The sequence below is a fragment of the Pygocentrus nattereri genome, chromosome 5 (assembly GCF_015220715.1).
Source record: "Pygocentrus nattereri isolate fPygNat1 chromosome 5, fPygNat1.pri, whole genome shotgun sequence".
Taxonomy (NCBI): domain Eukaryota; kingdom Metazoa; phylum Chordata; class Actinopteri; order Characiformes; family Serrasalmidae; genus Pygocentrus; species Pygocentrus nattereri.
In genome coordinates this window covers 35,026,277-35,039,166 of record NC_051215.1, presented here as the reverse complement: position 1 = coordinate 35,039,166, position 12,890 = coordinate 35,026,277, and the positions used below count along the sequence as shown (strand labels likewise).

The 12,890-nt window shown below is 40.3% G+C and overlaps 1 protein-coding gene across 4 annotated transcripts in view; it reads left to right on the top strand.

Annotated features, from left to right (window-relative positions):
* dlg5a (discs, large homolog 5a (Drosophila)) overlaps nucleotides 1-12,890 on the top strand; it is a 58,693-nt gene that overhangs the window by 34,827 nt on the left and 10,976 nt on the right. For 3 of the 4 annotated variants that reach the window (XM_017725167.2, XM_017725176.2, XM_017725193.2), the window contains exons 17-24: nucleotides 484-1,038; nucleotides 2,360-2,480; nucleotides 3,705-3,849; nucleotides 7,651-7,778; nucleotides 7,906-7,995; nucleotides 10,126-10,294; nucleotides 10,700-10,777; nucleotides 12,417-12,579. In XM_017725167.2, the coding sequence (XP_017580656.1) occupies nucleotides 484-1,038; nucleotides 2,360-2,480; nucleotides 3,705-3,849; nucleotides 7,651-7,778; nucleotides 7,906-7,995; nucleotides 10,126-10,294; nucleotides 10,700-10,777; nucleotides 12,417-12,579 (1,449 nt within the window). The remainder of the gene's footprint in view (nucleotides 1-483; nucleotides 1,039-2,359; nucleotides 2,481-3,704; nucleotides 3,850-7,650; nucleotides 7,779-7,905; nucleotides 7,996-10,125; nucleotides 10,295-10,699; nucleotides 10,778-12,416; nucleotides 12,580-12,890) is intronic. The other variant, XM_017725185.2, reaches the window with a different exon arrangement.

Sequence of the window (12,890 nt, the reverse complement as noted above, 5' to 3'; positions counted from 1 at the left end):
CGAGACATCCTATATCGAGCCAATATATATGTGCAAGTGAAGCTCCATACAGATCAAGTCACATCACACACTCTCACTTTCTATCGTAGTCTAAATTATATTTAAAATAATTTACTAAAATGTGACAATCTTGGTGGTGTAACATTTGCAGAGCAGCTCCTGGGCTGTACTAACAATATGTGACGGATACTGGTCTCTGATACAGGTGTGAAAACTTGCTGATTATGATTTCTTTGCAATGAACACCTCTGCTCTTTGTGGTTTTAAGATTTAAACCTGTTGTAATACTGTCAGAATTCTTGTTGTGAATTTTACACTAAGCTTTTTTTCTTTTTTGTCTGACAAGTGCTCCCATGCATGATTTTCAATGACTTTTTTTTCTGAGGCATTGTTGCGCTTCAAATCAAGCTGTAATGATAAATTCTAAAGGACAAATTACAAATTGCAGTTTTTAAAAAAAAATCATTAAATTCCTACTTCCAGGAGGTCTGCTACACCCGCGCCGAGTCCACCGGGCCTGATTGCGTTGCCCTGGAGATGGCGGCAGATAAGAAGCACAGTGGTGGCACCTGGCCCAAGATGGTGGTGGGAGTCGCCATGACGACAGACAGTCCAGCACAGCTCTCCATCTACAAATCGCCCAAACAGCGGAAGTCCATCTTTGACACAGATACCTTCAAGAGGCCAGACACACCTTCCAAGACGGAGTACTTGGCTGGGCACTCGCCACAGCCCTCCAAGACAGATACTACTGCAGCACCCCCCACCCCTCCTACCCGAAGTGACTCCTTCAAGTTTAAGCCCAAGCAACAGAGTGGCTCGGCCTCAGATTCCACCATCACTGAGCCCAAACGGGAGGACCGCAATGGGAACCTGTACTTCACAGAAGGAAAAACACTGAGCTCCAGGAAGTCCTGTGAAGAGGACATAGGGCGTGTGCGGGTGGAGGAGCCTGAAATGAAGCGGCCAAGGCCTAAATCAGCCCCAGCTCTCAGACGCAGGATGACTCCTCAGTCCATCCCCCTCCAGAGTTTTCAAGTGAGTTTCTGAGGGTTGCTGGGCTCACATTGAAATGCTCGTGTTCATATCTTGAAATCTGTTCAATTACAATACTTTTGCTAATGATTGAGTATGTCTTGAAGTCTCATCACCATGTTTTGTAAATGCTATTATGGTTCGATTCAGAATAATTTTTCAAAATTCAAATACAGAATATTGGGGGGGGCTCCCAAGTGCTGCAGCAATCTAGGCATTCCCCCTGCGGGCGAGAATATGAAGGAATTTGATCTCCGGCAGTATAGCAATCATCTAGGTCTGCGATGCTGTGAGCAAACTGGTCAATAACAGATGTTCCTGTATATAATTGGCTGAGTTGAGGTGATCACATGATACAAAAACAAGTCAAAAATAATGCAGGTAAATTTCTAACAACATCAAGATGTACCTGTGTGGTTTATGCTTTTTCACAGTGGCCATAAAACACAAAGCCTGTTTTAGGGACCTTTCAGTTTCAGAATTGTAGCATTTTTATTGTAGTTCTAAATTAAATATTTTATTGGATTATATTTTAAAATATCTGAAAAGTTGATTTCCACTCTGCCGGGAGGATGATGACTAGTAGGACTGCAGAAAGTGGTTAATACATCAATATGTGTATTGTATTGTATTGTATTGTATTGTATTGTATTGTATTGTATCGCAGCATATCTTGGATTATTGTATTATGACTCTCTTGTTAGATTGTGGCTTGTATATTCGTTTGGGGCTAATATTAGCTTGTAGCTAGCATTTGATTATGACAAAATAAGGCACAATTATTTCAAATATTACACTTATAAAGTGTTCAATTAAACTCCAAATGGAAATATTAGTATATTATAGTAGGCACATTAACACCTTATTTTTGCTGCATTGAAAAATGTATTGATTCAAGACACCATTACATCATATAAAATTGAATTATGAATTTCTGTGAATCGTTACACCCTTAATCACAAAGCAGATCTCAGTCATAATATGTAGCATTACAATGGCAATATGGTGATTCCCCCCCCCCCAGTAGTGGCAGTAGCCCTACTGCCCACTTTAATTAGCATCTCAGTCTGAGGTTGTGTTCTCTCTGCTCTGCGCTGGGCAGGGAGGGAGCAGAGAGCTTAATCCAGAAATGCTAAGGCATGCCTCCTGATGATATGTGGAATATTACGTAACATTATGTAATAGACATTATTGATTTGTGTATTGAGATTCATGATGATCTGAAGCACAAGGAATTGTTCTGTTTTTTTTTTTTCTTTTACCTGCCAAGTTTATAATTCATGTCTCATTTATTTCTGTGTGTATGTTTGTGTGTGCTAAACAGAGCTACTCTAACGATGGGGACTGTTTAGAGCAGCGGGAGGTGTTGCGCTCATCTCCTAGCCGACCTCACAGACACAGCGTGGGTTTTGTTCCTACGGTCTATAACGGAACTCTGCCACCCAGTGAGTTACATACCCTGTTCTAATGAAGTACTTGCCATCCAGAGTTCCTCTGAATTGATTTCCACTTTGCCTCTAGCTCTACCTTTGCTTTTTATTCTATGTGATGTAATTTGAGTGCACTGTAGGAGATCATTCATGTGTATCACTTGAATGATGTGATCTTGAATGTTTTTACTGCAAATTCAGAATGACTGAATTTATGCAAATCAAATTAGCAGGTTTTTTTTTCCACCCCTTAACCTGTTTTTTTTCCCTTTTAATTCAAGTTCATTTTATTGGTAACACTTTGTTTGGACAGCCTACTGTAAATGCTTTTTAGATGCTTATCTTGCATTTAACTTGCATTCTACTAATTATCTATTAAGTTTATCCTAATTTACCATAACGCTTGACCTAATGCTAAACCTAAGACTGTTTAGATTAAGATTAAGTGACCCTTATTAGTCCCGCAGTGGGGAAATTTCACCTCTGCGTTTACCCCATTCATGAAGTAAAACACCACATACACACTAGTGAGTGCACACACATGAGGCAGTGAGCACATTTGCCCAGAGCGGTGGGCAACAGATATTTAATTAATAAACAGATAGTAGATTAATAAATTGACCATCTGAAGATAATCTGTTGGGGCTATTCAGGTAAAGTTTAGATCATTTTCTTTTATTAATTTAATTACTTAAAACAAGAAGAGAGAAGATTTGAGGACCATAGTTTTATTGTAAACTCAGTTCTTTACAGAACCTTTTTAGTTCAGTCACTTAATTTTATGGCTTACATTTTTTGGGTTATGACTGAAGATTTGAGGACTGTAGTTTTATCTGTGGTTGTATGTTAAGGCCGGATCTCCACGGAGGGTGCCACCCACTGCCTCTGGTGACATATGCGCATACAGTATGCATGGGGTTTGTGTGATAATTAAATCTATTTTTACCTGATTTGAATATTCATCATTTGGCTGGGGAAGCTGATTTCCGAGTCTCCCCGCTGTCTGCTCATCTGTTGCCCGGAGCAGCTGGGTCCGCGTTCAGTCCTAAAGGAGGAGCACACATGAACAGTTCAGAGCACAATCACAAACTACACATAACTAACTCTGCCAGGAAACCAGAGTGCAGTGATGGGCTTTTGCTAGAATAAAAGAGTAGCACAGAGCAACAGAACGAGATTATATTTTACATTGACGTGGTTTTTTTTTTCATTCTTTGTGTGATTGTGTTGAAACCTTAGACTCTGTGCATCGTGGTCTTGCCCCGTGCACAGCAGTGACAGCCGTCATGAGGAACCCTGTTTACACTGTCCGCAGCCACAGAGTGCATACCAGCAACTGCCCCTCTGTCGCCAGCCAAATCTGCCATCAGCACACGCATACCAGGTATTGCAACAACATAACACACGCTTACACACACGTTTCTGAGCTAACACAAATCCATGCTGCTGAAATACAGTGAGAAGCAAAAACGTTGGGACATTGTAATAACATTTGGTATTAATATTTGTTATGCAGTACTGTGCATAAATAGAGATTCTGAGAGCCTGAGACCCTGCATTAATGTATTACTTATGTACTTTGATGTATTTCATTAATAATCCAAGTACAATTTAGTAATATGAGTATATAAATTTATAATAAATATGAAACATTATACATTTTTCAGGAGATGCACTGTATTTCCAAAGATATTCACTCACCCATCAAAATCATTGAATTCAGGTGTTCCAATCACTTCCATGGCCACGGGTGTGTAAAATCAAGCACCTACTCCTGCAGACTGCTTCTACAAACATTTGTGAAAGAGTGGGTCGCTCTCAGGAGCTCAGTGAATTCCAACATGGTGCCGTAATGGGATGTCACTTGTGCAACAAGCTCAGTCGTGAAATTTCCTCACTACTTAATATTCCACAGTCAACTGACAGTGGTATTATAACAAAGTGGAAGTGATTGGGAATGACAGCAACTCATCCACAAAGTGGTAGGCCACATAAAATGACAGTCAGTCAGTGGATGCTGAGGCACGTAGTGCGCAGAGGTTGCCAACTTTCTGCAGAGTCAATCGTTATAGACCTCCAGACTTCATGTGGCCTTAAGATTAGCTCAAGAACAGCGTGGAGAGCTTGATGGAATTGGTTTCCATGGGCGAGCAGCTGAATCCAAGCCTTACATGTCCGAGCGCAATGCAAAGTGTCGATTGCAATGGTGTAAAGTGCCACCACTGGACTCCAGAGCATTGGAGACGTGTTCTCTGGAGTGACGAATCCCACTTCTCCGTCTGGCAATACAATGGATGAGTGCGAGTTTGGCGGTTGCCAGGAGAATGGTACTTGTCTGTCTGCATTGTGCCAAGTGTAAAGTTTGGTGGAGGGGGGATTGTAGTGTGGGGTTATTTTTCAGGAGTTGGGCTCAGCCCCTCTTAGTGCTTCAGCAGGTCAAGAGATTTCGGACATTTTCATGCTCCTTTGTAGGAACTTTGTGGGAACAGTTTGTGGATGGCCCCTTCCTGTTCCAATATGACTGCGCACCAGTGCACAAAGTAAGGTCCATAAAGACATGGATGAGTGAGCTTGGTAAGGAAGAATTTGACTGGCCTGCACAGAGTCCTGACCTCAACCTGATAGAATACCTTTGGGATGAATTAGAGCGGAGACTGCGAGTCAGGCCTTCTCATCCAACATCGTTGTCTGACCTCACAAATGCGCTTCTGGAAGAATGGTCAAAAATTCCCATAAACACACTCCTAAACCTTGTGCAAAGCTTTACCAGAAGAGTTGAAGCTGTTACAGCTGCAAAGGGTGGGCTGACGTTGTATTAAACCCTATAGGTAAGGAATGGTATGTCACTCAAGTTCATATGCGTGTGAAGGCAGACGAGCGAATACATTTGGCTATATAGTGTATTTCTGTGGAGATAAGACATACACTTGCATAAGGAAGGAAAAGTCAAAGGGAGATGAGTGAAAAATATGGCTGGGCAGTACAACCGTGTTTAATATTGTCATAATAAATTCCCTCTTAGTACGTCACAGTATGCTTTTCTGAACATATAGATATCTTGAGCACTTAAACAATTCCTAACTGTATGTTTCATTGTAAATAAATATGATGTAGTCCTATGTAATTGCATTCATGCAGTGCAGTGTGCAAAATGTTGAATACAAGTCATAGTTTTTGATGGCATTCTTTATAAATGGCACTGTTCTATCTTAACAGATGTCAGGAAAAAAAATAAATATCGCCACATATCATGGATCATGAAAACTTTCTGGAGTATAGTGATGTTACATTTTTGCCATGTTGCCCACCTCTAATGAAAAAGGAGACGTTCCAATATAGAGAGACTCTTAACAACCATGAAAGACATGGTAGACCTCCAAAACTGTCACCATTAGATAAACATTAAAGTTAAAGTTTTCCTTCTAAGAGATACAGTCAGTGCTCAATGCTATGGGATGTGAGAAAAGGAAATGGTAGAAGAAAATAGATCATTCTGGTAATTGGCCAAAAAAAACCCAAAAAAAAACAATGTCCTCTGAGATGGAGAAAAAGGTCATTTGCGCTGTTTGCTTTTCTAATTTCAACTCATATGTATTAGGACAAATATATTTAAAGCAAAAGGAAACTGTGTAGTGTGTGTGGTCACAAGTACTTCACATGTAGTAACTCCCTTAAGGCTGAGACCCTCTGACATCACCAGGCTGTTGCTAACTTCATGTGGAATGCTCAGCTAAGCCTTTATGGCAGCCTCTTTCAGTTAATGCTTGTTTTGGAGGGGTGCTGACTTCTGTTTAATCTTGAACTGGTGAAATGCATGCCAATTTGTGTACAAATCAGGAGATTGACCTAACCAGCCTGTAACTTGCACAGTTCCTTTGATGAACCCCTCAGCTAAGTTTGCATTATTATGGTCATTGATTTGCTGCATTATGTACTTCTGCCCAGTGTGTTTGAAGGTTTTTGCTTATACATAGTTAGGCAAAATAGTAGTCCACACTTCAGAACAATTGTTACACAAGCCATGCACTGCTTTCAATATGCTTCACAGATGAAGTACTGTGCTTAAGATCATTTGCAGTCCCTCTCTCTCTTTACTTTGTTCTTTTCCATCACTTTGATAACAGCTCTCTTTTTTACCTTATCTGTCTATAAACCTTTCTTCCAGAGGTTTTCTGGCTTTTACTTGTTTATGAATTCTGTCCTGGCCTGTCTATTCTTTGTGTGGATGAGAAGTTTGCATCTTGTAGCTTCTGTATCCCTTCTCTGTAAAAAGGGATCACTGACACTCTCCAACCCTGTGTTCTACAGACTGTTGTTTAGTTCTTTGGATGTTATTTTTGGATTTTTCTTCATAGCACTAACAGTGTTTCTGTCATCAGCTGCTGTGGTTTACCTGGGAGGGTCTGATTTGTTGCAAATTGATCTTGCAACAAAATATTGCAAAACATACCATGCTGTTGTTTTTGGAGTACCCAGTTTTTTTTTCCTTTAATCTCATGCTCAGATGTGCTTGCTGCAATGCCTCTAATGCAAACTCCACGGTCTGCTACCAACTCTGAATTCTAAGCTGTTTTATGTGTTTAAAATTAAGGGAACATGGAACACCTGAACATTCAGAATCACTGGTCATTTTATTGGATTTATCCTTAGACTAAAGTCAGTTGAAATTGGTAGAAATTGCACAGCAAAAACAGTGTGGTTTCTGATGAATGTAGGTAAAAGCTGACTTTTTGTCTCATTGTCCCAGTATTTTTGCTTTGGAGGATTCCGTTCTGGTGCTCTCGGTTTTTATGAACCAAATGCCAAGTATTTAACTGCTGAATAAATTCATTTAAATGACCTCTAGCACTCTTACCTACAAAGTGTGGAAACAAATTAACTATGTATGGTGTTGGTCACTGAAAAGTTTCAGCAGTGGAAAGTTTGTAATCCTAAGTGGGCATAAATTCTGCAACCCTCGTTATAAGTGTTTACTGAAATGACCTGTTCTCATTTATACAGATTTGTACATTTTTTTTTTCCTGTTTGTAGCTTGTGCGTCATTTTCTTTCTTTCTTTCTTTCTTTCTTTCTTTCTCTCTCTCTCTCTCTCTCTCTCTCTCTCTCTCTCTCTCTCTCTCTCTCTCTCTCTCTCTCTCTCTCTCTCTCTCTCTCTCTCTCTCTCTCTCTCTCTCTCTTTTTCTCAGTCCCCAGCATCAAGGGCGTCTGAGTCTGGACCTTAGCCAGCAGAAGCGTTCTGCTGAGTACTCGGACTCCTCCCGCAGCAGCCGAGCTTCTCATGGCACCAACTCGCTGCCGTCCAGTGCCAGACTCGGTCAGCCTCAGCTTTGCTTTCCTACTGCTCTCCTTTATCTGAGCCAGCCCTTGCACACATTTGGGATCTTGTCTCATTAGTGCTCCTGGTGCCTCATATAATACTAGTTATTCTGTCTCCTATGCAGGTTCATCCAATAATGTACAGTATCGCACAGAAAGGATAAAAATCCCCTCCACACCCCGTTACCCACGCTCTGTGCTGGGCTCTGATAGAGGTACTACTTCTGTCACATTATGGGTCTTTTGTATATAGTTTGTCGTATTAAGGACACTTTCTTGTGCTGTTTAATATGTTGATAATTAAAGTCAGTCATATAAATGAAGATATTACATTTTTAAAACATTTATCTTACTCTTAAAAAGTTTAGCTTGTCATTAATTTTTAACAGCATGAATTAGAATATGTGAAACTATTCAATATTTCAAATATCTTGGGAACAAGCAGAAATTATTAAATGACAAATAATACACAACTATTCCTAAAATAATTTCATTGTAAACAGCTTTCTTAGTCACTTTAGAATCGCCTGGGGCTCCTAAGTATTTGAAACTTTGCAATTACATATTCTGCAGCTTTCTATAAATTATTTGAAACCTGTGAAGTTGCACTAGTACATTGGGATAATTTTATATTTGTTTATTTGAACCAAGACAGTGTTTTTTTTTTTGTTTTGTTTTTTTTTCCTTCAAGTTTTATTAGACTCCAAACTTTGGAATGGTTATAGATGTATGTATGCATGCACAACCCCAATTCTAATGAAGTTGAGACGTCGTGTAAAACATAAATAAAAACAGAATTCAGTGATTTTGCAAATCTTTTTCAACCTATATTCAATTGAATACACTGCAAAGACAATATATTTATATCAAACAGATAAACTATTGTTTTTTGCAAATATTCACTCATTTTGAATTTGATGCCTGCAACACGTTCCAAAGAAGTTGGGACAGGGGCAACAAAAGGCTGGGAAAGTTGAGGAATGCTTAAAAAACACCTGTTTGGAACATTCCACAGGTGAGCAGGTTAATTGGAAACAGGTGAGTGTCATGATTGGGTATAAAGGCAGCATCCCTAAAAGGCTCAGTCATTCACAAGCAAGGATGGGGCGAGGTTCACCACTTTGTGAACAACTGCGTGAGCAAATAGTCCAACAGTTTAAGAACAACGTTTCTCAACGTGCAATTGCAAGGAATTTAGGGCTTTCATCATCTACAGTCCATAATATCATCAAAAGATTCAGAGAATCTGGAGAAATCTCTGCAAGTAAGCAGCAAGGCAGAAAACCAACATTGAATGCCCGTGACCTTCGATCCCTCAGGCGGCAAACCGACATCATTCTGTAACGGATATTACCACATGGGCTCAGGAACACTTCAGAAAACCACTGTCAGTGAACACAGTTCGTCGCTCCATCTACAAGTGCAAGTTAAAACTCTGCCATGCAAAGCGAAAGCCATATATCAACAACACCCAGAAACACCGCTGGCTTCTCTGGGCCCGAGCTCATCTGAGATGGACTGACGCAAAGTGGAAAAGTGTCCTGTGGTCTGATGAGCCCACATTTCAGATTGTTTTTGGAAATCATGGACGTCGTGTCCTCCAGGCCAAAGAGGACAAGGACTGTCCGGATTGTTATTAGCGCAAAGTTCAAAAGCCAGCATCTCTGATGGTATGTTCGTGTGTTAGTGCCCATGGCATGGGTAACCTGCACATCTGTGAAGACACCATTAATGCTGAAAGGTACATACAGGTTTTAGAGCAACATATGCTGCCATCCTAGCAACGTCTTTTTCAGGGATGTCCCTGCTTACTTCAGCAAGACAATGCCAAGCCACGTTCTGCACGTGTTACAACAGTGTGGCTTCGTAGTAAAAGAGTGCGAGTACTAGACTGGGCTGCCTGCAGTCCAGACCTGTCTCCCATTGAAAATGTGTGGCCCATTATGAAGCGCAAAATATGACGACAGAGACCCCGGACTGTTGAGCAACTGAAGTTGAACATCAAGCAAGAATGGGAAAGAATTCCACCTTCAAAGCTTCAACAATTAGTGTCCTCAGTTCAAAAACACTTATTGAGTGTTGTTAAAAGGAAAGGTGATGTAACACAGTGGTAAACATGCAACTGTCCCAACTTCTTTGGAACATGTCGCAGGCATCAAGTTCAAAATGAGTGAATATTTGCAAAAAACAATAAAGTTTATCCGTTTGAACATTAAATATCTTGTCTTTGTAGTGTATTCAGTTAAATATAGGTTGAAAAGGACTTGCAAATCATTGTATTGTTTTTATTTGTTTTACACAATGTCCCAACTTCATTGGAATTTGTGTGTGTGTGTGTATCTTAGGATCTCTGTCCCACTCAGAGTGCAGTAGTCCCAGTCTCATCACGCCACCTCTGTCCCCACTCAACCTGGAGACGTCCTCGTTTGCCTCCAGCCAGTCACAGAACTCCATCTCCACGCTGCCCCGCATCTCTGTCAGCCCCGTGCCCACGGGAGAGCGCCGGAAAGACAGGTACCGCCCCACCACCTCAGCCCCCCGCCGCTCCCCCCATCAGCTCTTCCGCAGGGTTGCCAAGCAACAGCTCGCTCTCTAGCGAACGTCTCGCGCAGCTAGAGCAGCCGTATTAAGCTCAGACAGCTCTTCTTTCAGTTCACTCAGACCCCCTGAAACTGGATCAGAAAGGAGGGATCTAAACAAGAGAATCTTTTCGCTTTATAGCAGAACTGACCATTAATCTGGTTCAGCCATTCTTTTCACAAACATGTTTTTCATTTCTACGTTGTTCACGTAATGTCTTTCTGCACTCATCTGTACATATTGTCTTCCTTCACTCTGTTGGGTCTTTCTTTGCCTCTTCATAGATTTTCACAAGCTGTCTCTTCTGCCCCTGTTCTTTGCTTCCTGTGAATCTTTCAGATCTCTGTACCGTAACAGATCGTTTCTGAGAATCCCTCTGGCTGCTAGGCCTAGGTTCTCCTCTCTCAGAAGCCTGAGGTTTGTTTCCTGCCAGTCAAGCATAGGGAATGCTCAACAGACCTGCTTGTTTGCTTGTTGTCAATACAGAGCTGCATTCTGAGTGACTGGCTGTGGAAATCCCTGTTTGTTTGTTTTATGGATATACTGTATATTAAATGGATTAACTGATATCGCCAATAGTTATCATATGAATTCATATGAATGACTGATCAGAATTGGGTTCATCAGGTTGCAGTGTAGAGACAAGAATACCTGTCATTAGATCACTATTAAATAAAATATAAAACAATATGCACCAAGAGAATAATCAGCTGTCCAAAATACAGTTTAAATCCTGCTGTAATAGATTAATTTATCAAACAGTGCTTTTGAACAACTCAAATGTTTTAGTCTGGATAAACATACTGCACTATTCTCACTCTGAGTGGTGCTGACATATGTTAGCCTTCACCAGTTTAATCCTAAAACTCCTTTTTTGTACATAGAACATGTACATCAAAGTATTTTTGGCCAAACAAATTAAACGTCTTTCTGGCTGCTCCAAACTGTACTGTCCTGAACTGATTTGCTGTTTATTTCCCATTCTTATGAGTGTGGCTAATTAAAAATATTGCAAGATAAAAAACTGTTCTAATTTAGTGAAAGAGGGGAGGAGGAATAAACTAAAGCAGGGGAAAATCTGTTGTGAGAAATGTAAAAAAACCTGAACTTGAAATTTTAATATAACCTGAGATCGACACACATTTTGAAAATGGAGTCCAAACCTGATTATACATCTACATATACAGATACCTGTGAAATGATGTATAATTTAAAACTCCTATTTAATTTTCTAGTAGTTTCATAGTTGAGCATTACTTTTTATGGTGTTCAAAACTATTTTTTCAGGACTTTGCTGTTGAATTCTCAAAAACCTCTCATAAAAGTGAACTCATACATAATGATATTTAATTATGTAGGTTTTGCATGTGTTTTGGTTGCATATGTCTGAAAAGATCCAGAATATTTTTTTAAATTGTTTTATTTATTTATTTATTTTTAACATTTTTAACCAGAGTTTGTTTTTCAAAAAAATGTTTGTCACCTGTAATATACTTGTGAGTTTTAGACCTCTTTTAACTCGTGTTGTAGGCCGACTCTTAGTTAATGCATTTTGAGCTTTGTATGGATGTCCTCTCAGGTCTTTTTAACATGAGAAGTTTTCACCTGTCTGGATCTTTTGTTTATTTCCCCCACGCCCATACCCTCTGTTTTGTTGTGGTGTTAATGTTAATGGTTCTGAACCTACAGCACAGTCTTACCTCAGTTTGTAAGACTTCTAGTCTGCTTAATGCTTTCCCCTCTTCGGTTCAGTTGCATGAAGGTGCTCACTGATATGAATATTTTTGTATCTGTCCTGAGTGGACAGCACAGTTCACATTCTCTCTGACAGCGTCTCCCAACCCCAGTCCTGAAGTACTCCTGCTCTGCACACTTTAGTGTTTTTCCTGCTTGCACACAGCTGATTGAAATCTTTTGCAGATAAGCATGAGCTGAGTCAGCTGTGTAGGGCGAGGAGAATACAAAAGTTCTCCAGAACTGGAATTTGGATTCACTGCTCTGGGAGTAATGGTTGGTCACTGAAGGAGAGGCTGACGTAATGTTTGTGCTTTGAAAGGCCATACCTGGAAGAGCCGCGGAATGTCATTGTGCACAAAGGGGCCGAACCTCTTGGCATCTCCATCGTCTGTGGCGAGAATGGAGGGATCTTTGTGTCTAAGGTGACAGGAGGCAGCATTGCTCACCAGGCAGGCCTGGAGTATGGGGACCAGCTGCTGGAGGTCAGTGCCACAGTGTCAACAGCAGGGTTCAACCAATATGAAAATGTTGTTTGTGGTGTCAGTTTAAAAGAGTACAACTGTTAATATCAGCCCACATTTTATATGATGAAAGATTAATAAATAATAAAACGATTCAGTTAAACATTGATTACTATCTGATATGCATCGCATTTGAATTTTGTGAAATTGTAAGGGCGATGATATCAGTGGTTTATCAGTGGGATTTCTGCTGATGCCAGTACATCTTTGGAATCTTAATATTGTCTAATTTTATCTGTACACTATATATTGAATGGGCCTCAGCCAACAGC